Source organism: Polyodon spathula, chromosome 29 (assembly GCF_017654505.1).
Source record: "Polyodon spathula isolate WHYD16114869_AA chromosome 29, ASM1765450v1, whole genome shotgun sequence".
Classification (NCBI taxonomy): Eukaryota; Metazoa; Chordata; class Actinopteri; order Acipenseriformes; family Polyodontidae; genus Polyodon; species Polyodon spathula.
The window spans coordinates 2632106-2657523 of NC_054562.1; the positions used below are offsets into that span (position 1 = coordinate 2632106).

Consider the following 25418-nt stretch of genomic DNA (forward strand, 5'->3'; position numbering starts at 1 on the left):
AAAAAAAACAACAACACACATCATGAAGACGAAGGAACATTCAAAGCAAATCTGGAATAAGGTTCTTCAAAAGCACCAATCAGGGGTAGGATGTAAGAACATTTCCAAGGCATTGAATATCCCCCGGAGCATAGTAAAGTCCAGTATTAAGAAATTGAGAGAATATGGCACAACTGTGAATCTGTCTAGAACATGCCATCCTCAAAAACTGAGTTTCCAGGCGATAAGGGCACTTGTCAGGGAGGTCACTTGTCAAGAGGCCTATGGCAACTCTAAAGGAGTTACAGTCTTCCACGGCTGAACTGGGAGACACTGTGCATACAGCAACAATAGCCCAAGTGCTTCACAAAACTGGCTTTTATGGGAGAGTGGCAAAAAGAAAGCCATTGTTGAAAAAACTCACATCAAATCTCGGCTAGAGTTTGCCAGAAGGCATGTGGGAGACTAAGATCAAGTGGAAGAAGATTCTATGGTCTGATGAGACAAAATAGAGCTTTTTAGCCTCAAAGCTAAGCGCTATGTTTGGCGCAAGCCTAACACCACACATCATCCTGAGAACACCATCCCTACCGTGAAGCATGGTGGTGGCAGCATCATGCTATGGGGATGCATCTCTCGTGAAGATAGAGGGCAAAATGGATGCAGCAAAGTACAGAGAAATCCTGGAGGAAAACCTGTTGAAGTCTGCAAGAGACCTGGGACTTAGGAGAAGATTCATCTTCCAGCAGGACAATGACCCCAAAGATTCAGCCAAAGCCACACTGGAATGGCTTAAAAACAAAAAAGGTCAACGTCCTTGAGTGGCCCAGTCAAAGCCCGGACCTCAATCCAACTGAGAATATGTGGAAAGAGTTGAAAATTGCTGTTCACCAAAGGTCCCCATCAAACTTGATGGAGCTTGAGCAATTTTGCAAAGAAGAATGGGCAAAAATTGTAGAGTCCAGATGTGCAAAGCTGGTAGAGACTTACCCAAACAGACTCATGGCTGTAATTGCTGCCAAAGGTGCCTCTACCATTGACTCAAGGGAGTGAATACTTATGCAATCAATGATTTTCTGTTTTGTATTTGTAATTAATTTAGAACAATTTGTAGATTTTATTTTTCATTTTGACATTATGGACTTTTTGTGTTGATCAGTGGCAAAAACTCTTAATTAAATCAATTTTGATTCCATGTTGCAACACAATAAAATGTGGAAAAGTCCAAAGGGGGTGAATACTTTTGAGAGGCACTGTATATACACCATGAGAGGGTTACATTTTTATAGAATTTAAAATAACATGTAGGAAACAGACAAAACGAATAAGGGTCTTGTGAGACGAATCCAGGACATGTAAAAACATCTGAGCAAAGAATCTCGTGGATTATTTTTTTTATTTTAATTTAATTGTATTTTAATTTTATTTTAGGATTCCTGTACAAATTTCCCAGGACATTTTCCATACAATTACATCATATAATATAGGCTTCTCTTTCTACAGTAGCTTATACACCACTAAATGAAAATTCAGCAGAACTGTACATTTCTGTCTGTCTGTCTGTCTGTCTGTCTAACATTTTGCCGATACAGGAAACACAAGTGTCCTGGGGGGGGGGGGCGGACTGATTTTGTTGGAACTCCACCCGGAAGTAGTTCCTCAATCAGCTAACACACACACACACAGAGACACACAAAAAAGACGAGAAAAAAAAAAAAAAAAAAACATCGGCCGACAGAAAAAAAGGAAGCGTTATAAAATAAATAAACCCAAGGAGATCGGTTTCAGAAACAGTAAATATGAATAAATTAAAAAGTGAAACCGTGTTTTTTAACGGAGACGAATTGAAACCGGATCGAGCCAACGCGGCCTACCTACTCCAGTAATATTTTTAGACCCCCGGTTAGATTTTTTCCTCCCACTGGCGAGAGGGAAAAATAATAACAGAGAGCCGGCAATTATTATCTTTATTTTTTTTGTTTAATTTAAATTTTATCTTGAACGTGTAGGGGAAGAAATAATATTTGGACTTACGATGTTTTAAAGTATAGCCTATACAAATAGTTTGCTCGCTTACAGTTCGCGCCATAACAATAAATAAAAACCGTACTCATTATTATTATTATTATTATTATTATTTATTATTATATAATTAATATATTTATTATTATTTAACTTTAGTATTACATAATATATAATAATAATGGGTCGATGTACTTTATATGTAACACTGTAAAAACTTCTTGCCTACGTTTAAATGTTGGCGTCCATTCTCTCTTTAATGCATGACGCTAGAAGCGTTTCTTAACAAAAAATTCCATCTTTTAAGAAGTAGGCATATTATCCCCCCCCCCCCCCCTTTGTTTGTCAAATATTAAGTGTAGTACAATTAAAAATGATATTGTACTGTTCTTAGAAGTACTTAATTATGTGTAAGAAAACGTTATTCGGTATTTAGATAGTCTGCCTACCTATTAAAACTACACATTATTGAACTGTAACTTTGTGTAGGTTAGTCCAGCTCTGTTAATATCACTTCAAAGGGACTGAGCTAAAAAATCAGTGACAATAAGCGGGGCTTGCTTTACCCGGGGTCCATCTGCAGTAACCTGTCGAAACAAGCATTAACACACAGAGAGGTGCTGAGATGCATTGATTCCAATAGAGATCATTAATAACATTTCAATATACAGTCTACTGTACCTGAACAACACATTCATTAAACAAACAGGAGAGAGCTGTAAACATTGCTCTGTGTGGTAGATTGCACTGCTTTATATGGCAGAACATTTCAATACTGCACAGCAGCATAGTGACAAGGAAACGGCCTAACCTTCTGAGACAACAATTATACAATTATGCATCGTCAGGGTATGGTCTGTTCCCTTTAGGGGAAAGAAAGACATGTTTTTGAAAAAAAAAAAAATCCATATGTATACAAAATGTGTATAAATCTTTTAACAGACTGTTTATATTGACTTCCGTTGTGTTTAACGCAGTCCAGCACAGCGATTATTGCAGGGGTGGCCAGCCCTGGTCCTGGAGAGCCACAATCCAGCAGGTTTTATAGGTAACCCTTAATCATCCATTTCTAAAGAATGCAAAGTGTTGCTCTATTTAGCAAGTTAAAGTGCTCAGTTACATCAGGAATGGCCAGCTCTGGTCCATGAGAGCTGCAGGGTGTTTGGGTTTTTGTTCAAGATTCTCTCTAAATTACTTAATTGAACAAATTATTACTTTACTGAAAATATACTGCTTAACTAGTCAAAGTTCAAGTCTTTAGAAATTGATGATTAAGGGTTACACATAAAACCTGCTGGATTGTGGCTCTCCAGGACCGGGGTTGGTCACCCCTGAATTATTGGGATGGAGCTCTCCACAATATTCAGGGGCGGGGCGCTGGTGTGGATCGGGCTGATTTACCATTCAGAGTCAAGAAACAGCTGCTTGTGTAGATCACTGCTCTCCACAGAGTCTAGGAAAAGCAGCGATCCTCACAAACCCAAGCAGCTGTTTCTCCACTCTTCACTCTGAATGGGAAACCAGCCCGATCGGCAACTCTCATACAACTCTAGTTTAAAGATGGCTGCCTGAGTACTACATAATTGTGCAGACAAGGGCAACATTCACGTTGTGTAACTAACTGGTTATTAAAGATGTCTTTATTACATTTTAAAGCATTACCCTTTGATCTTTCGATTGATTGAAAGTGGCTGTGTGGCTTTGAAGATAAGGGGAGTGCAGGGCAGATATATTGTTGATTAACAAATCCACAGTTTGAGAACATAAGAAATTCAAGAACGAGAAAAGGCCATTCAGCCCACCTTAGCTCGCTCGCTTTGGTGCCAGGGTGGTCTGTGATGCTCTCGGGAGAGGAAAAACAACCACAGAAAACTATGGATTTATCAATAAAATCACAGTCGGAACGATTCAACAGAAAAGCGAATACCATTTTATTACACAACCGTTAATAATTCTTGTATTACACATGAATGTTAGTCTCAGAATTTCCTAGAAAAATTCACCTGGGTGTTTTCAGACACACAGAGTTCAGAAATGATAGCCGTTATTTTGTAAAAAATTTCCTATTTGACCTGTGACCTAGCAAAGGTCAACCTAAAGTGAGAAAGGGACCTTGACCAGAAAGATCACCCTGGGTGCAATTTAGATGCTCCCATCATGTGTAGCGCCTCGTTCTACTCGTATTGAATAGGGCTTTGAGAAAAAAATACTAGGAGCACCCTACTAACTTCTAGTAAATTTATCAGACGAGGGGTAACTGTGGTTACGAGTGGGAAGGTACCTCGTTAACAATTCAGAAATGTAATTTGGAGCCAAACCATTTAGAGCCTTATAAGTTAGCAGTAAAATTTTAAAATCAATCCCTCTCTTAACCGGCAATCAAAGCAGAGAGTCAGGAACTGGTGTAATGTGAGCACCCAATTTGGAACCAGTTAAAATGCGAGCAGCAGAGTTCTGAATGTATATGTGTACAGTTCTGAATGTACACTGAACACAAATATAGACGCAACATGTAAAGTGTTGGTCCCATGTTTCATAAGCTGAAATAAAAGATCCCAGAAATTTTCCATACGCACAAAAAGCTTATTTCTCTCAAATTCTGGGCATTTACATCCCTGTTAGTGAGCATTTCTCCTTTGCCAAGATAATCCATCCACCTGACAGGTGTGGCATATCAAGAAGCTGATTAAACAGCGTGATCATTACACAGGTGCACCTTGTGCTGGGGACAATAAAAGGCCTCTCTAAAATGTGCAGTTTTGTCACACAACACAATGCCACAGATGTCTCAAGTTTTGAGGGAGCGTGCAATTGGCATGCTGACTGCAGGAATGTCCACCAGAGCTGTTGCTAGAGAATTGAATGTTAATTTCTCTACCATAAGCCGCCTCCAACGTCGTTTTAGAGAATTTGGCAGTACATCCAACCGGCCTCACAACCGCAGACCACATGTAACCACGCCAGCCCAGGACCTCCACATCCGGCTTCTTCACCTGCGGGATCATCTGAGAACAGCCACTTGGACAGCTAATGAAACTGTGGGTTTGCACAATCAAGGGAAGTAATGTTAAAACTGTACAATGCATTAGTAAGACCTCATCTTGAATATTGTGTTCTGTTCTGGTCACCTCGCTATAAAAAAGATATAGCTGCTCTAGAAAGAGTGCAAAGAAGAGCGACCAGAATTATTCCGGGCTTAAAAGGCATGTCATTTGCAGACAGGCTAAAATAATTGAATCTGTTCAGTCTTGAACAAAGAAGACTACGCGGCGACCTAATTCAAGCATTCAAAGTACTAAAAGGTACTGACAATGTCGACCCAAGGGACTTTTTCAACCTGAAAAAAGAAACAAGGACCAGGGGTCACAAATGGAGATTAGACAAAGGGGCATTCAGAACAGAAAATAGGAGGCACTTTTTTACACCGAGAATCGTGAGGGTCTGGAATCAACTCCCCAGTAATGTTGTTGAAGCCGACACCCTGGGATCCTTCAAGAAGCTGCTTGATGAGATTCTGCAATCAATAAGCTACTAACAACCATACAAGCAAGATGGGCCGAATGGCCTCCTCTCGTTTGTAAACTTTCTTATGTTCTTAACTGAAGAATTTCTGCATAAACTGTCACAAGCTGATAATGTCCCAGTTCTTCCATGGCCTTTATACTCACCAGACATGTCACCCATTGAGCATGTTTGGGATGCTCTGGATCGACGTGTACGACAGCGTTTTCCAGTTCCTGCCAATATCCTGCAACTTAGCACAGCCATTGAAGAGGAGCGGGACAACATTCCACAGGCCACAATCAACAGCCTGATCAACTCTACGCGAAGGAGATGTGTCACACTGCATGAGGCAAATGGTGGTCACACCAGATACTGACTGGTTTTCTGATCCACGCCCCTACCTTTTCCATAGATTAGGGCCTAATGAATTTATTTCAATTGACTGATTTCCTTATATGAATTGTAACTCAGTAAAATCTTTGAAATTGTTGCATGATGCGTTTATATTTTTGTTCAGTGTATAGGTGTGCAGTTCTGAATGTATAGGTGTGCAGTTCTGAATGTATATGTGAGTAAAATGCAACATTGCTTCAAATGGTAAGTAGCGGGGTTCTGGAAATAGTGTCACATGCCCCCACCTCTCATTGCTATTTCATTGTTAGCATCCTGACAACTTTTTACACTTACTGTTTCAAAGCTCTTTCGAGAATGTCTACTCCAGTGCACTGATAGTGTCAGGATTATTGCCCACATTGTCAAACAGGTAACACAGCAACAAATATCCATGAAGTGGTACGGGACTGAAAAGCCAGAGCACTTGCTATGTTTTTTTTTGGTTTTGTTTTAAATCTCTCTTCTTGCAGTGATTTAGAGGACAGATCTCAAACCCTCTGTGTATTGCTCAGATCCGCCCCCAAACCCCCCCCCCCCCCTTTTTTTTTTTAAGCTTTTCTCGGCCATTGAAAGGTTTTCTCGCCTTTTTCCGGAGAAAAAACTACTAGAGACCTGCGCTTGACTTCTTTTTGATGATATCGGACAGGGTTCTACATCGGACTGGAAAGGGAGAATTGCAATGTCGGACCTGGTCCGACACAGGACCGCAAAGGGTTAAAAAACTGAAGCAATACTGCACTAATGCAAAGAAACAGTATTATTGTGTTCCATATTGATCACCTTGCTATAGTAATATACAGCATCCTGACATTCCAAACACAGAATATTGGATTTATTATATAGATTAACCTTCCACAATAGGGATGTTCACAGTTGACCATTGAGACTTACGTACCAACGAAGTACATCAAGCTTGATAACATGCAAGCTGTGCAGTGAAATTGCTCAAATTAAATATCATGTATAATTCATATTTTTCAATGTGTAAAACACCCAATATGCAGCTTACCTGGACAGCTGTAATTATAATAATAATTGACCCCTGGTGAGATCTCTAAGCCCCTAGAATTTAAGCTACTATTCTCATGTGATGTTATATACTTATGAATTGTCTTTCTTTTTCAGCAGCATTGACTCCTCCAGACCAGCAGAGGGAGCTGTGAACAAAGACAGAGACAGAAAGAGAGCGAGAGGGGAAGGAGCCGCAATGGAAACCAGTGGCTCCAGCCGACGAAACTCCAGCGCCGCCAGTAGCAGTACTTCCAACACGACTGCAAACTCCAGTAACAACACTAACAGCGCAAGCGGGACCAATTCTTCCAGTACTGGCCGCGGCGGGACCAGTGGAAATACCAGTACAGTCGGCTCAGTCCCCCCCTCCCAGTCTGCCAGTGCCACAGACTGGGAAATGCTTCAGTTTGGCAAGTACTCCATGGACATACTGGAAATGCTAAACAGCCACCAGCACCACCAGTTCAAAAGTGGGATTTCTGGGCTTGACAGACAGGACCCAGGCGGACTGGCTAACCTGACAGGGCTGGGACTAGGCAACCTGCCGAACGTGCGCCCCATTTTCTCTGAGCAGCCACAGGCCGGCGGCACAGGGTTCCCCAAAATGCAATCCGTGACGCAGCAGCAGCCAGTGCACCGCAAATCGAAAGCGGGGGATTCACGTTACCAGCAGTTTCTGAAGTCTGTGGCCCCCTTTCACCCCACGGACCCTGGGCTGAACCAGGACTCCTCCCTTCAGAGGTTCCCCAGTGCCGGGGGCGCTGCTGGGGCCGGCGCGGACCTGTTTGGCTCCGGCCCACCCCCGCTGCACCCAAGTCTTGCCCTCCACCAGCCTGGCCTGACTGGGGGGGGTGCCCAGCACCAGCTCAGCGGGCAGAACAACATGGACCCGCGGAACCTGCACCAGCAGTTCAGCTGCATGCTGGCGGCCAATCAGTATTTCCTGTCGGCTCCCAATTCCAATCTGGAGCAGTTCTTGGTTGCCCAGCAACAGAGCTCTTCACTGGGCTTGGGGCTGAACCAGCACAGCTCCCATCTGAACTCCCAGCACTCCCAGAACCACCACCCTGACTCCCAGCAGCACCAGCACCAGCAGCAGCACCAGCAGCACCATCACCCCTCTGCCATGCACTCACACCCCAACCCCCAGCTCATAACTGCCTCCTCGAATGCAGGCTTTGAATTCCAGGGCTTGCAAGGGATCCCGGTGCTGTCCTCTAACCAGCTTGCCGCTGCCCTGATGCAGGAGTCTAATGCCGTGTGCCACCCTGGCCTGCTGCCCCCACCGCTTGTCACCGTGCCCAAGGACGAGGCCCCCAAATCGGAAGGGGGCTGTGGGGGAGGAGGGGGGAGCGGGGGTCGGAGGAAGAAAGCCATGGCTGGCTACCTGCCTCAGAGAAAAGCCGACAGCACTAGCAACGGCAGCAACAGTAATAGTAATACTACTAACGACGCTGCTGCTAATGGCAGCCCGCACACAAGCTCGTCCAGCCCTGCTGGCAAAGCTTCCCAAGAGCTGCTCTCCCCGGAGAATGTCCCAGACCCGGAGAAGGAGCGCTTCTACCAGTGCGGAGAGTGCGGGAAGAGTTTCACACACCTGTCCAGCCTGCGGAGGCACCTGCGGAGTCACGGTTTGGTCGCCACAACGACGGTGCCGGCTCCCACTCCCGACCCCCCCCTGGAAGATGGCCAGGCCGGAGCAACGGCTCCGATCTCCGTGGAAGGGGAATCGGAAAAGTGCCACAAGTGCTTGGAGTGTGGGAAGGGGTTCAAGAAGCGTGGGCACCTGCTCCAGCACCGGGTCATCCACTCGGGGGCCCGGCCCTTCGCATGTGCGGTGTGTCAGCGAGCCTTCAACCGCCGCGAGAGCCTTACCCGCCATGAGAAGATCCACGAGGACAAGCCCTTCCGCTGCCAGGCCTGTGGCCGCTGCTACCGGGAGGCCACATCACTGCTCAACCATCGGGCTTCGGGAAACTGCGGTAAGCCTCCCCGGAGAAGTGCAGGGGGAGCCCCGACCCAGCTGGAGCAGCCCCCCCGGACGCCACTCACCATCGGGACCGACGGGCGCTATGGCAGGGCCAGGGGCATTGCGGGGGAGCAGGGCAGCAGGGAGAAGGAAGGACAGGGGAGGGTGTTTATTATAAAAGGCGGTTTGGACGGAGAGTCCTTCGCAGTCCCTTCCTCCTCCAGCGTTAGCCCTCTGGTTCTGTACAGAGGAGCTTCGGAGGCTAGCAGGGGGATGAATGAGAGCGCAAGCGAAAGGAAAGTCGAAGACAGCGGCCAACAGCTTTACAGGCAGCAGGTGGGGAGCGGGAAAGCTGGAGGGACTGTTTCCTCTTCCTCCTCCTCATCCTCCTCCTCCTCTTCCTCCTCCTCCTCCTGTTCTTCATCCTCCTCCGCCGGCTTGTTCCAAACCAGAACCTCGCAGTCTTCCTCCCAAATTGACAACTCCGTCTTCAACCCCGATTCCCTGCACTACCCCTCGGCCCAGCAGCAGTCCCATGCCACCGCGAGACGCTCTGCGTTCGCCTTTCGAGACGGGGTGATAGTGGAGGAAGCAGAGAGATTCCGGCAGCCGACCTCCCAGCCCGGCCCAGAGGAGGGCAAGGAAAGTGGGGGAGAAATAGGGAGAGGCACCAGAGCTCCTGTGCAGTACTTCCGAGACACAAACCTAAACCCCAACCCTCAACAGCAGCAGCAGCAGTACCTAAGAAAAGTGCCCCTAGCCCCCAACCTTCATCCCCACCTCCCCCTCTCCTCCCTTCTTGAGGACTCTGACCAGGAGGATGACAACAGCAGCACTAACAACGCAGTGGCGGCCGCCATCTCCCTCCTGCCTCCCGGGGACGACGTGCCAGGGAGAGGGGGGGCCGGGGGAGAGGAGAGGAGGGACATTATCGGAGGGCTGCTGGGAGGGTTGGGGCTCAGCGGACTGGGAGCCCTGGGGGGGCTCGGGCTGGGAGCCGAGAAGGGGTACAGAGGAGAGGACTTGAGGGTGAAGAGGAAGTCGAGGAGAAAGGAAGGGGGTGGGAGGAAGGTGAAGGTGGAAGGGGAGGGGGACAGTGGCGGCAAGGAGAAGCTGTTTCTGTGCAGCGTGTGCGGGAGGGGTTTCAGCAGGAGGGAGACACTGAGACGCCACGACAGGATCCACACAGGGGAGAAGCCGCACCGCTGCCCGGTCTGTGGGAAGTACTTCCGGGAGGCATTCCACCTGTCCAAGCACCGCACAGTGCACACCGGGGAGAAGAACTACAAGTGCTCCTCCTGTGGGAAAGACTTTGGCTATGCACAGAGCCTGAAGAGACACTCCAAGCTGCACACGAGGACCGACTACGCCAACAGCAACAACAGCAACAACAATCACACTGCTGCTTTGGCTCCTGCCTCTGCTAGTCTAGGTCTGCAGGGCTATTTCGCCTACCCGTCTGTCGCAGCCCCCGCCTGCTCCTCCGCTAATCCTGCCTCCCTTCAGGATTTAAACAAAACCCGGGCCTTCACCTGCCAGATTTGCTGGAAGAGTTTCAAGCACTCGTTCCACCTGACTGCGCACCAGGCCGTGCACACCAGAGAAAGGCTGTTCAGCTGCGAGGTCTGCGGGAAGTCTTTCGGTTATGCCAACAGCTTGGCGAGGCACAGGGCAGCTCAGCATGGCCGGGGCAAGAGCGCGGGCCCCGCCAACAACGGCACCGCCGGCTCTGCGATCTCCGAAAGCCAGGCTGCCACCGACGCCCTGCTGCAACTCTCTCCCCCGAACCCGTCTGGCATCCCTTTCTTCGTCCCGTCGAACCTGAAGGAACCAGTCCTGAACCAGGTTGGGGGTGACCCCTTGATCAGGACCCCATCTGGCCTCTCTTACGCCCCGACCCCGAACCCCGACCCCTCATTGCTGAGCTACGACCCTGGTTTCGCCTCGCAGGGGAAGAAGAAAGCGCTGCGGGTGAAGAAGAGAAAGGCCAAGAGGAAGAGGAGGAGGAACGGGAGGAGCCACACCGACAAGCGATTCCCCTGTACCGTCTGTGCTAGGGCCAGCTTCTCACGGCTCTCCCAGCTCCTGGTTCACCGCTCCTCCCGGCACTCCGAGCCACAGGACGGACGGCTGGGGCGGGGGGCTGCTGGGAGGAGGTGGGGGTGCCAGGGTTGCCGGCGCGGGTTCAGCAGCTTCCTGCGCCTCTTGGGGCACCGCGGCTGGCACGTGAAGCAAGGCAACCATTGCTGCGGCATGTGTCAGAGGAAGTTCTGGAACCGGCGGCTGCTGGAGAGACACAGGGAGATGTGCATGGGAAAGCAGCACAGGAGACTGAGAGGAGAGACTGGGGAACCCCCTTGCCTCTCCTCTCTCTCCCCTCCCCTCTCCTCTCCTTAGTTTGAACAAAACAGAAGGGCGGTGGGGGGGGGGGGGGGCTTTGTTTGTTTGAGATCTGTTATCACAACTATGGAGGTTTTTTTTAAGAAGATATCAGCCAAATTACGTTACTGTTCTAGCACTAAGCCTCTAAAATGAGAATTGAAACATTTCTTCTGGAAGTTGATTCTCCTTTAATGGAACTATCATGGGTTGGGATACTTTGCATGATTTTGAGTGGCATCTTTAAAATATTACTGACCCATCTCATGATGCTAAACTTCACACTGAAGACTGAAGCTGTTTAAAGACGGCGCTCACATTAAAAACAATGCAAAGGAGGAACCTTAAAATGATCAGAATTGCAGAGGATTCGACACACGTGGGGAAAACAAGACACTAGACAAGCTCTGTAGATATCCCTCCTGTGCTAGAGAAGGAGAAGTAACTTCCAGAGGAAACACTTCTGATCGTCGCTTGCAGAATTCTCATCACACAGACCCCTTGTGCTTTCATTGTAGTTTTTATTTAGGAGTTGGTAATACTTGGTTATGTATGGCACACTGAAACTAACGCAGAGTGCTACTTATAGAGATGATTCAAGCAAAGCTTGAAAAAAATAATTCATTTTTTGCAGAACGTGTGATCATTTTAAACATGAAAATATTCCGATATAATAACCATTTAAATATGTTAGTAGCTGACAAAATAATTCCCTACATCTGGCCTGTCCTGCATTTCCATTCACTACACAGGCCTCAAATGTGCAAGTTTCAAATATGTTTTAGCAACATTTCTTGCGCGGCCTTCCAAGAAGTTAGCGCTTTACTTCCTGGGTCTCGGCGTTGTCTTCGGGTCACTGTCTGACAGCGTGTCAGTCAACAGCGGAAGCAGCAGCTGATTGGTCAATGAAAGAAGCCGTTGAAGGGGTGTAATTTCACCCTCCAGGTGACCAAGGAAGTGTGACACTATCTGAAAGCAGGGCTTGTGCAAACAGTTTTCTTTACCCTTGAAAATCCAGGTTTGCTGTAAAACCTTTCAAAACTGCACATTTGAGACCCGTGTAGCGAATAGATATGCAGGGAGGAGAAAATGAATGGAACTGTTTTGTTAGCTGTAGCTACTTTATTATAGTGACGTTGAAGATGCGTTCCTTGAGGTTTTACAATCCACTCCTCTGCTGTATTAGCTTCAGTGTCATTTTCACTGACTCCCGCACCATTGTATAGCTGAACATCCATGCTAATCATTTTTCACAATAAATAAAAGTACCTCCCCTTATCTTTCTATTATGTGCTGCTTCTTATTACTGCAATCACTCAATACTGTTTTTTTTCTGTATTGAGGTGTATTAACTATGGAGATCAAGAGTTGCTTTCCAGTTCTAGTTGCCTGCCATAAACATGTGTAACACAGGCTAGATCAGCCAGTGTCTTTATCAGGAAGAGCCAGCGCCATCTATTGCACAGCTAGTGTATTTGCAACAAAGCAAAAGGAAATCCAAAGTGGCGCATAAAGACTGGCAAATCTAGCCTGCGTTATCTATGGCTGGCGACTAAAAAGGAGAAGCACCTTTAGTAAAAAAAAAGTTTGAGTAATTGGAATAATGAGAAGCCCTCAAAATGATTGCAAACTGCATAAAAAGATAAAGAAATAAAAGCCCTCTAAGATTATCAGATTCTTTTTAAGTGCTTGAATTGTAATTGAGGGTTAAATGCACCCACCCAATAACAACAGTGCCACTTTCACTGGCCCTCTGTATTGTATAGTTTAACTTCAATTGTAATATTTTCTCTTAAAGGTGTAGCCTCTAAGGTTTTCCCTCCCCTTCAATAGCTTCAGTACCATTTTCACTACCCCCTGTCAGTATTGTATAGTTGAGTTTTTGGAAAAGACAGGAACAATTTGACGTGAGAGAGTTTTTCAAAGAGCGTGGCTAGCACATCTTCTAACAGGCTGTTTTACCCAGTATCAGGATTGTTCTGCAGTTTGGGAGATCGGTTCTTTTTTCTTAAGTATCAGTCTGTATTTTATATGCTTTTACTGTGTGTTTTGTTAATATTTAAAGTTTTTTTATTACAATTTAAAAAATATATATTATTTTCCACAGAGGGAGGAAAATAATTTAATACATTGAGAAATGTTTAACTGTTTGAACTAAATTTGACAAATTTACAAAGAAGTATATATAATAATATATATATATATATATATATATATATATATATATATATATATATATATATATATATATATATATGTGTGTATTAAAAATGATGATTCCCAACTTTACTGTGTAATATCTTATCTGTATGTCTGTCTGGGTAACAAGCATGATTCAGACAGTCCTCTGAGTTTCAGTCTCCGTAGTTTTATATACTGAGCATCAAAAGAAAAGTGTCACTTATATTTGGATAAAATTCACTAGATGTGGTCAAAAAATGACAAACTCTGTTTTAGAGCAGGTGCAGTGACTTTTTATCGTGCTGATTAACAATCGACATCAAGAAGAATGATCTGTTGATCTCGGGCAGGTGTTGTGACTCTTGGTCTCCCAGTTGGTGGCCTGTCATTGACAGAGTGTTTCTGGTTATACTATCTCCCAGGTTTGAAGCTGCTGGCTGTGAGAACCGAAGACTGTGAGCCACAGCCCGCTGCCCTAGTCTAGCCTCCAGCATGCCGATCTTCACGAAGGCGCTGCTCTCTTCACAGACGTGGCATATTGGTTTTTTTTTTTTCTGTGATTTTTCTTTATTGCTTTTATTCACGCTTGCAATTCAACAGCTGAAATCACTCCATATCCAGCATCCAATCAACTGTCTCACTAATTAGGTGATTAAGTGCTTCAGTCATTGTCACTGAAGGGTGTCATGGGCAAGGATGAAAGATCGAGAGATTAAAAAAAGAAACCAAAAATATTTTGTTAATCTCCATCATTTATATACCTTATTTATTTATTTAACAAATGTGTTCTAATAGTGATTTATTTTGATGCTTGATATATATATTATACATAGTGTTCTGCATTTTCAGTTGTTATCTTTAAATAACATATTAAAATAGGGATAACTGATAACATTGGTAACAATCAGGGGAACCAGTCTCAGTATATACACTTTACATGTGGAGTAGCGGTTCCCTTTCAATTTGAAGACAACCACCAACCAACTCTTTTGGGATTGCCTGCCACGGGTCAGGTTTTGACTTAGCATTTTATGTCAGAGCTGTCGATAGGCCCCTCCAAGGAATGACGTCCTCGATCCCGCCTCCCAAGGGAACAAACAGTCACTCCACGGAGCTCATTTCCTCTTTGGCTTCTCACACAGGTAGGTAAGGTAGGTATACTAACCTCTCCAGGTGCTGTGATTGAGTCTGTGTGAAATAGTTCCCCTGCAGTATTTATATTTCTGGAAGTCTGCTTGCCACTTCCCCGGAATCAGAAACTCGCCGTCTTATAGACTGTAGTCTATAAACGCTGCGCAACATCGCTTTGTTAAATAATCCTCTCTTTTTCAACAGCCTGCTTCACTTTGCGATTGTAGTCTAACTCTGCAGCATCTGTTGTTGGCTGATTCCTCCAGATTGTCTCGGCCCGTTCTAACTGCAGCTTGCTGTTGTGTGTGCGTGTGTTTTTATCTTACTGCTGTTGCAGTTAAATAGTAAGAATAGAAAAGCCACAAGCAGTCCACTCTGCTGTCGCAGCTCTTCAGCCTGTGCTCCACCCTGGCGTACGCTACATGGTGCCCTGGTTGTGTGTGACTGCACGCGGTTCAGGCTAAGCATCTGCCAAGTACCTTGGTGCTTATGCCCTCTGTGCCTCAAAGCCTCGGTGCTTAGACTCTCGCGGTTGGTGCTTCAGCACCCTCTGGTGCGCTCCGTGCCCCAGCACTTCGATATCACCCGCTTCACTCCTCTGGTGTTCTCAACGCAAATAGAAACATCAAGCATGGCTAAATTCCATGCTTGCACGTCCTGCAAGGCGATGCCTCCTGGACAGGACAAGCACCTCCTCTGTGTGCGGTGCCTGCGCACGCAGCACGCCTCCTCCGCCCTTGGAGGTGAGATGTTCCAGCCATCGGTGCTACGCTGGAGGATCGGTAAGTTTACGGGCACAACGGCCCCTGCTACTTATCTATATAACAATTTAGCTATTCCCGTAATGTGTGTGTCTGTTATTATCCATTAAGTGGAAAAAAATAAGTGATATCTGAAAGTGAAAAAATGGCAAACAGTGTTTTTGATACAAGTTAGACAAAGCAATTGGGGTAACTTTGGCCCCATCGGTTTTACATTTGTGCCTGTTTTGTGCTGGGTAAGGTTCCCTCAATGATTTCTTGAAGCTTGGCTTGTGTTTTTGATATCTCTAAATGGCTGGGCAAATTTGATAACTTCTTTTTTCACATTTCCAATGTGTTTTTGTTTCAGATATATTGTACAACACCAAACACGATTCAGACAGCCCCCTGAGTTTCAATCTGCATAGTTTTATATATTATACAGCAACACCAAACATGATTCAGACAGCCCCCCTGAGCTTCAATCTGCATAGTTTTATATATTATACAGCAACACCAAATACGATTCAGACAGTCCCCCTGAGCTTCAATCTCCATAGTTTTATATATTATACAGCAACACCAAACACGATTCAGACAGTCCCCCTGAGCTTCAATCTCCATAGTTTTATATATTATACAGCAGTGGCCTCAAACATGACATACCCTGAGTTTTATAAATGGTGTCCTAATACATATGTAACAAAGGCTAGATCTGCCAAAGTGTATTTATATTAGTAAGCACCAGAGTGTTCAGCTAGTGTATTAGCAGCAAAACAAAAGCAAACTTGATTCAAAATGACAGCTCACTAGACAGCGTTGCTCAGTATTTGAGTAAGTCCAATAATAAGAAGATCTCTGATTGCAAACATAGAAAGGCAGGAAGGGGCAGTGCAAGTCTAAAGGTCCTTTCACACTGACACTCTGGCAAAGTGGTTGATTGTAGACAGGTGCAAGGGTGATGGAGTGCAGTAATTAATCAGACAGAGCCTTGTAATCCAGTTTGGAAAGTGTGCGTTATTTTTATATCCCGGTCTGGTGACTAATAAACAATAATCTACCGGCAATGCACAGCACAGGGGAGACAAAGCAGGCTTTTAAGACCCTAAACAATAAACAATATGTATCTGCCCCACAATAATACCGACACGGTCACCAGTCCTGGGTGCGTGCTGTAGTGCTCATGGTTAGTGATACAGTTTATTTTGTGACAGTAGCGTAGTGCTGTTCTGGTTAGTGCTGGCCCCCGGCCCCAGCTCCAGAATCATATTAGCCATCTAGCGATTCAGAAACAAGACGAATTACACAAAACACGATGCTGAAACAGTGGCTGTGGGGTCTGTCACAGCCCTTTTTGGTTCAATAACACAAAGCAAAGGAGCAGATTGCAATTCTCCGTCCTCTTTTATGCTGTCACACATGCCCCCTTGGTAAACGAGTGCAACCGCCTGTCCAATCTGCGGCTGCCATGTCGTTTCCCTTCCAGGTCAATGCGTTCTCGCTTTCTTCCAGACTGGCCGACTTCCCGTCAGACCAGCCCGTCCAAAGAACTCTGTTCTTGCTGCTTAGCGCCCTGACAGGTTAGGAGGGAGATTTACGACCAAGAATCATTGTATTTCTGTCACACACTCCTACCCGGGTCACAATCCCTTGTAGTGTGAAAACACATACCTGGGTTGTTTCCGGTTTGAACCAGGTCCCGGTGACCCACCTCAGGATGTGGGTCGACAAGCTTTGACCGGGTTGAATGAGACAAAATGCATGACGGCCGTTCGCAAGCTGAGGACATAACAAACAGCCAGAAGCGTCAGTAACAAGCTGCTTCCAGGGCATTGATCCTCGCATTGTGCGCTTGCATCTGTCACCCTGGTCAACCCTGCTGTATCAAAAGCAGTGTGAAATTGCGTACCCGAGACCGGGTCCTGAGCCAGGTAGGTTCTGACCCGGGTAGAGCATGCCAGTGTTAAAGGGGCTTAACAAGATGAAATCTGCAGCTACTTAAAAATCACTTGAAAGGGACTCAGTGATAATAACTGGGGCTTGATTTTAATGTTAACAAGCATTACAAACACAGCTGTGTTGAGACAGAGATACAAACATGCCTGTTTTGCTGCGAAACTCGAAATCTAGTACCAGGTATTGCATTGATTCTAGTGTTGAGATGCATTGATTCCAGTAGAACTCATTAATAACATTTCAATATACAGTCTACTTTACCCGAACAACACATTCATTAAACACACAGGAGAGAGCTGTAAACATTGCTCTGTGTGGTAGATTGCACTGCTTTATATGGCAGAACATTTCAATACTGCACAGCAGCATAGTGACAAGGAAACGGCCTAACCTCCTGCTTTTAAGAGAGACTAAACAGAGAGGAAATCAGTTGTATCACTGATTTTATTTATATATATATATATATATATATATATATATATATATATATATATATATATATATAATCGATAGTAGCTTTTCTATCTGTGTTCCTATTTTACAATCTAAACTACAATTTCTTTTTGTCCTTTTTTAAATTCTATTTTTATTACATGGTTTTAAACTCGTTATTGTTTTATTTACAATGATTTTTAAATATCATTTTGAATTGCTGTGTTCAGCATACTCTTTATCAGACTGTTTTTAATGTAATGGGGTAATTGTTGGCAGTTTTGTGTATGTGACACGCCTTGAGATCCTGATACAAATGTATTTTATTGTGATGCTTTGTATTGTACAGTGCTTTGAGAGACTTTGTTTTTAATACAATAGAAAACACTGAAGCCTGAGATGTTATCAACTGTATCTTGTTACTTGGAAAGTATTTCTTTCACAAATGTAAATGTCTTTTTATGAAACCATCTGCTAACTCCTTTTTAAAGGTGGCATCAAAGTAATCAAGTCCACTTCTCCATTAAAACCAGAGCATCTCAATACTTGGGTATTATGAACAAGTACCTTGTTATAGAAGTGTATATATTGTTATAGATGCTTTTCCTTGCTGTTTTTATATGAAAATGATTGTAATGTGCCACACCCCTTACAAACGCCATGGACAAAAAATAACTACAAATCCCAGAAGAGCACACACCCTGAAATAGTTAGAGAACTACAAATTCAAGAAATGGCGCCTCTTTGACGGACTACAAATACCAGTTCAGCCGGGAACTCTACCGGTAACTCGAAGAGGGTGTTCTCGTTTAAAAAAGCATCCTACATTTTTAGAAACGCTTTAAATAATGTTTAGAAAGTTGAGATAAAAAATACACAAATTTAACTAGGACACGTTGACCTTTATTACTGTATATAGTTTTTACCTCGCGATACATTCGTCCTCTCCTAATAGTCGAAACAAAATCATAAGCAATCCATTTTCACATTAACTCTACATTTAAAAATAATAATAATAATAATAATAATAATAATAATAATAATATAATAATAATAATAATAATAATAATCATCACAACGACGTCTCTCTTCAACTCAGTTGAAAATGTGTAATGGGAACACAAAGTACCAGCTCCTTGTCCTTGTGTCGCCCCGGCACTGTTTTGGTGCGGGACCCCGTTTTGACCGAGGGGGCTTCAACAAGCCTCTGAAATGTTTTGGGGTGAGTAGAAAGCGGCGTTTCACTTTAAACATTTCAAACTAATTAACTTGACAATTAGCGAGCTAAACAGAACAGCGCGTTCATTGAGACTTTCCGATTTACGGAAAGCACGCTGTTGCGCGCATTCGTCGTAGTTTTTATAATAATATTAGACAGTAAATATTGTTTGAGAATGTCTCTTCAGTCACAACAAGTGAATCCAAAATGTCAAATTTAAAACATTTGTAAAGAAATAATATATCTGTGGACATTATTATTATTATTATTATTATTATTATTATTATTATTATTATTATTATTAATTATTATTGATATGAAAATGAATGCGATTTTCTTGTAAATCTCTTTCATTTCATTACAAACCTCGAAAAAGGACAAAAACACACAACTAATGATCATATAACTCCCCAACCCCACGAACAGCAGTTTAAATACAGCCCATAGATTTAGCTCGTTTATCAAAGATTCAGTATCACTAGTTTTGTAAAGTATTATAAAGTCACAACATTGATGTCACTTATCTTAAAAGCAAACTGTTATACAATAAAATACTGAGAAAAATTTATTTGTTTTGTGCCGAATGTAATCTAGGTGAATTGCACAATCAAAAGAGTTTTGTGAGGTTTGTATTGTATTTTGAGAGATTATTATATACTCTAAATATAACAGGTTTTACAATTTGTAGCGACTTTAGAGCTCTGTTAAACATATGAACACACAAACATATTTAGGACAGACCTATAGCAGAAATAAAAGGAGGGGGAGGGGATGAACTCAATCACTCGCATTGATGATACACACTCACTGATACACACAGACTGTCCTCATAGAGGAGGAACTCAATCACTTGCATTGATGATACACACACACTGTCCTTCTCATAGAGGAGGAACTCAATCACTCGCATTGATGATACACACACACTGCCCTTCTCATAGGGGAGGAACTCAATCACTCGCATTGATGATACACACACTGTCCTTCTCATAGAGGAGGAACTCAATCACTCACATTGATGATACACACACACTGTCCTTCTCATAGAGGAGGAACTCAATCACTCGCATTGATGATACACACACACTGTCCTTCTCATAGAGGAGGAACTCAATCACTCGCATTGATGATACACACACACTGTCCTTCTCATAGAGGAGGTACTCAATCACTCACATTGATGATACACACACACTGTCCTTCTCATAGAGGAGGAACTCAATCACTCGCATTGATGATACACACACTGTCCTTCTCATAGAGGAGGAACTCAATCACTCGCATTGATGATACACACACACTGTCCTTCTCATAGAGGAGGAACTCAATCACTCGCATTGATGATATGCTCAGACTGTACTTCTGTAGGGGATGAACACGATCACGCTCTGTTCGCCCACTCTAGTAATAAGTAGTGTGTCAATAAAGCTAATGTTTGCTCTATTTATTTAAGTGATAAAAAATATATATATTTCTACTATTCTTTCCGAAATGGGAATTTTCAGGGGGAGCTACATGTTACACAGCAGTGGGTACATTTCAGGGAAATCTTGAAATCTGTGAAGCTGATTAATAAGGTTCTTGAGAACTAAGGGTTGTGGATTAAATAACAAAGCAATTGAAAAGGTTACCGTCTCAAGCTGATGAAAGTTTGTGAGTTGGGCTGCCATCAACAAATCGATGCAGACTTTGCTGGTGTAGTACGGACATGAATTTGAGAGTCACTTTGAATGGAAAAATATCTTCTGTAGTTCTTCTGCTGCTGTTCTTCTAGCACTAGTACTGCAGAGTCTACTGTAGCAAGTCTCAGATAGTGTTGACAACAACCGTCCAGTGTGATTGTGATGTTCTGTACAATGCAGAATTAAACTCAAGCTACGCGACTGTGAACGTGTGGGTTGCAGTGCGTAGGTGAAAGGGTGATTCAGGTGCTCCAGATAATGACAAACACAAAGAACAAGAACGATTTGAGAGTTGTATAAGTGCACAGGCTTAATTTTAGGCCAAATTCCAATTAGTTACCAAAAGGCAGAACTGGAGGAATTTGAAGTTCAGTTTTAAAGCACCAAAAGGTGGACAATAACAGGCAGGAAGAAAAGCAGGAACAGCAGCAGCATTGAGGACAGGTGTGGTGCAGGACAGCAGCATTGAGGACAGGTGTGGTGCAGGACAGCAGCATTGAGGACAGGTGTGGTGCAGAACAGCTGCATTGAGGACAGGTGTGGTACAGGACAGCAGCAGCATTGAGGATAGGTGTGGTGCAGGACAGCAGCAGCATTGAGGACAGGTGTGGTGCAGGACAGCAGCAGCATTGAGGACAGGTGTGGTACAGGACAGCAGTAGCATTGAGGACAGGTGTGGTGCAGGACAGCAGCATTGAGGACAGGTGTGGTGCTGGACAGCAGTATTAAGGACAGGTGGTGCAGGACAGCAGCATTGAGGACAGGCGTGGTGCAGGACAGCAGCATTGAGGACAGGTGTGCAGGACAGCAGTATTGAGGACAGGTGTGCAGAACAGCAGCATTTAGGACAGGTGTGGTGCAGGACAGGTGTGCACAGCAGCATTTAGGACAGGTGTGGTGCAGGACAGCAGCATTGAGGACAGGTGTGGTGCAGGACAGCATCATTGAGGACAGATGTTGTGCAGGACAGTAGCAGCATTGAGGACAGGTGTGGTGCAGAACAGCAGCAGCATTTAGGACAGGTGTGGTGCAGGACAGCAGCATTGAGGACAGGCGTGGTGCAGGACAGCAGCATTGAGGACAGGCGTGGTGCAGGACAGCAGCATTGAGGACAGGTATGGTGCAGGACAGCAGCATTGAGGACAGGTGGTGCAGAACAGCAGCATTGAGGACAGGTGTTGTTAGGACATTCTTTAGCAGAGTTTTGTACGGTATTTTGCAAAAAATTATATATATTTTTTGTCTCTTTACAGTGTTTAGTTTACTTGAAATTCCCTGACTATAAACAGAAGAAAGAAAGATTGTGTTGCAAGCATTCACGAAATAAACAGGAATTATTTCTTTGGAAAGGAAGAGAAGAGATAGAGGGAATGCAAACAAGAAAGCAGCTTGATCTCAAAATGCGTGCAGAGAGATTAAACTTGCCCGATTCAGATAATCTGTACAAAAGGCTCCAATACCAATCCAAACTGCAACACAAGTTCAGATGTTAACCAACACTGTCCAGGAAAACTCAGCAATGGAGAATAGACAATATGAAACAAACTCAAGATTGGAATGGAACTTCATCCACATTCAGTAAGACACAAGAAGCCAGCATGGAGTCGGGTACAAATTCACATTGATATAGAAACACCTGCGTGAACGAACAGTCACACGCCTGGAGCAAATCACTGCAAGACATGAAAATGGACGTTGATTCTGATATGAGTTCAGATGTGAACGCACTTACTCCAGATTTACAAATCGGTAGTAAAAGACAACAAGAAATCAATATGAACTTGAGCACGACCTCAGACACAAACACTGGTGTGAACACTCTTACTCCAGATCCTCAGATCCACAACGAAACGCAACAGGATGTGAGAACCGCCTTGAATTTGGAGCCAGATTCCGGAAATAAATCTCGGAAAAGGAAACTGAGTGGGACAAATCCTATTGGGAAACATGACTTGAACATGGAAACCACAAATCCTACAACAATTCCCAAAAGTGGTGACAGCACTTTCAGGAGTTTGGAATTAGGATCGGATCGGGGACTCAGTTGTGAACGATACGAGAAGAAGCAGCAGCTGAGACTGGATTTCTCAGAGACCACGGGATCGGACCAGGGTTTAAATGCCGCTGCAGGCACCAAGTTAGTTTGCTATGGGCTTTTTTCGGATTTAAATTTAGAAACTGCATCGCCACGGCGCAACACGAAATTGAACTGCGAGGGAACAGAGAGATCGCAACGCCAAAACCACGGAACTAGGAACACGAAAGCCAAACCCAATATTGGATTACACAGAGAACATGGAACAAGCTGTCAGATCACAAAACAGGAACTGCAGAACGCAGATGGAAATCTACAAAACACGGATTCAGAATCAGAATTAGACTTTGATTCTGAACCCAGGTGTCAAGATAAGAAACAGAAAGCCAAACAAGATACAAAACAGAAAGTGCAAAGAGAAACTCCATCACACATCATAGACTCAGCTCGGACTCTTCCCCGCGCACATTCGGACTCGAGGCTGGCTGTCGCCAAACCCAAGCGTGCCCACAAACCGGACTGTCCACAAAGCCTGCTGCCGGCAGCGCCTGAAACTTCCGACCCCGGGGACCTGTACAGCGCGACGGGGGTCCTGTTGATTGACGCCATGGGGGTCCCCTACACCCTGTGCACGCAGCCGATACTGACTCCCAAAAGCGGGGAGCACCAGAGCGACTCGGCACTGCCGCGAGCCACCGGCAGCCCTCAGCCTACCCACATCAAAGCCTACGTGTGCACGGTGTGTTCCAGGGCCTTCCCCTACCGCTCCTACCTGGAGAGGCACCGCATCACTCACCTGGAGATGAAGCCCTACGTGTGCACCGACTGTGGCAAGGCCTTCAAGCGCTCCTCGCACCTTGCCCGCCACCGGCATGTCCACTCCGACGCTGGCAAGCCCTTCCAGTGCGCCGTCTGTCAGAAGGGGTTCAGAGAGCCGGGGGAGCTGGTCCAGCACCAGAGAGTGCACACCGGGGAGCGGCCGTACCAGTGCCAGGTGTGCCGGATGAGATTCACTGAGAGAACCACACTGAGACGACACTGCCAGAGGAAGCACTCCACAGAGGAGCAAGGGCAGAAAGACAAGCCCGAGGCAGGAACGCTGTCCGATTTGACAGCCATCTGAAATGTCTTTATAATACATATTAGACCCTGGTATTGATGTGATAAAATGTCTTTATAATATATAGTAAACCCTTTATCAATCAAAAAATAAAGAAAAAAACTAACAAAAAGAAAGCACAAACCATAAACCTCAGCAAACACATCAGTAAGAGGTAAACTGCCTGACTGATTTCAGTATAACCTTTGGTTAAAAAAAAAAAAAAAAATCCTTTGTTTAAATAAACTTGTATTGTTCATGGGTTTATATGTATTAGACAGGTATGGAAATAAGGCTCCTGTTGCATTTTCCAGGTTTTAGTATGTGCTTGATTAGCTACAGTGTGTATAGATAAGCTCAGGTGTGTGTTATTAAACTCATAAACTCATAGTAAAATCAGAGTGGATCTGAACTGCTATGCAACAGGAGTTAAATCCATCTCTGTTGGAGCCCCAGTCTCCCTACAGTGTGTGTATGTGTGTGTATATATATACACGCACACAATGTCCCGTACAACCAACCCAAAGTTAGTCCAGCACTGTCTGTAGAATAAAGGAACTGTCTTGCCAAAAGCAGAACAGAAAACCCTTACAAATCTGAAGTAAGCCGCTTCCTCCTCTTAAGCAGGGCGCCTCCACCGTTCAGTCCACACAGCAGTGTAATGCACAGATTGAACCATTTCAGGTTGAGTAGTGAATACAGAAAAATATAACCCAACCAGCTCCCTCACACTCACAAACAAGTAGTAAATTAAAAAAACACAACAAAATGAAAAAACTAAATGAAAGGATAGAAAGACCCCCCCCCCCACCAACTCTCTTAATTGCCCCACCTTCTGAGTCTCTGCTGCCTGTAACACCAAACTACTTCACTGGGGGAGTGGCCAGCAAGGGGTGCGTTCAATAAGCAAGGCGCTCTCCCCTGGAGCCCGTAACGACGGACAGAGTCATGCGGCGCTGTGTTAGAAGCGAGCAGTTTCAAAATGCCAGGCAAGAGATCACCATTTCTTTAATTCATTCTTTAAATGTCATCGCTACAGTCGGCACTGCCTGACGGGGACACTGATAACAGTTTGCTTGAACGGGAGATGGTTCCTCCCAATGCTGTTTATGTCATTTAATTGGGACGTCACTTTGTCCAATTGGAATACCGTATTTTAAAATGATGAATGGGGGTCTCTTTTCAGAGCGAGCACAGTGCAGCAATTACGTGATCACGCCATGACTTGAGTAAACCAGGCTGATCTCTTGAAGGAGCTTGCTGGAGTCTCCTGTAATTTCTCAGGCTGCTGTGGAAGGAAATCGTGTTGGCATCCCAGGTGACTCACCTTGTTAGTTTAGAAATAAAAACCAACATTTCATTTTGTTTAGGAATAAAAAAATAAAAAAATAAACTTTTATTTCAAATTATATGCTTAACATTTATTCTTAGTGTGATGTGATTTTTCTTCAGTAATAACAAAACAGTAAAAACATTTCTCTATGCGTGTCGTAATGAATATGTACGTGTGAGTAAGGTCCTTTTTTAATTGGGATGTTTTTACCTCTCCCGAGGCGTCCTGATGAAGCGTTGCCGACTGCTCTTGTGAAGTTACGATTCTCTTCTTTTGGTTTAGAATCTCGAGGCCTGAGTCAGATTTGTCAAGTTATATAAATAGGCCATGTTTCTTTAAAAAAAAGATATCAT

The 25418-nt window shown here is 44.5% G+C and overlaps 1 protein-coding gene across 1 annotated transcript; it reads left to right on the forward strand.

Annotated features, from left to right (window-relative positions):
- Positions 1–6699: 6699 nt before the first annotated feature.
- On the forward strand, positions 6700–24090 carry si:dkeyp-69b9.6. The gene is made up of 3 exons (XM_041231966.1): positions 6700–11237; positions 15079–15351; positions 22225–24090. The coding sequence occupies exons 1-3, from the start codon at positions 6989–6991 to the stop codon at positions 23754–23756; spliced, it is 6054 nt and encodes a 2017-aa protein (XP_041087900.1). The 5' UTR covers positions 6700–6988; the 3' UTR covers positions 23757–24090.
- The last annotated feature ends 1328 nt before the right edge of the window (positions 24091–25418 follow it).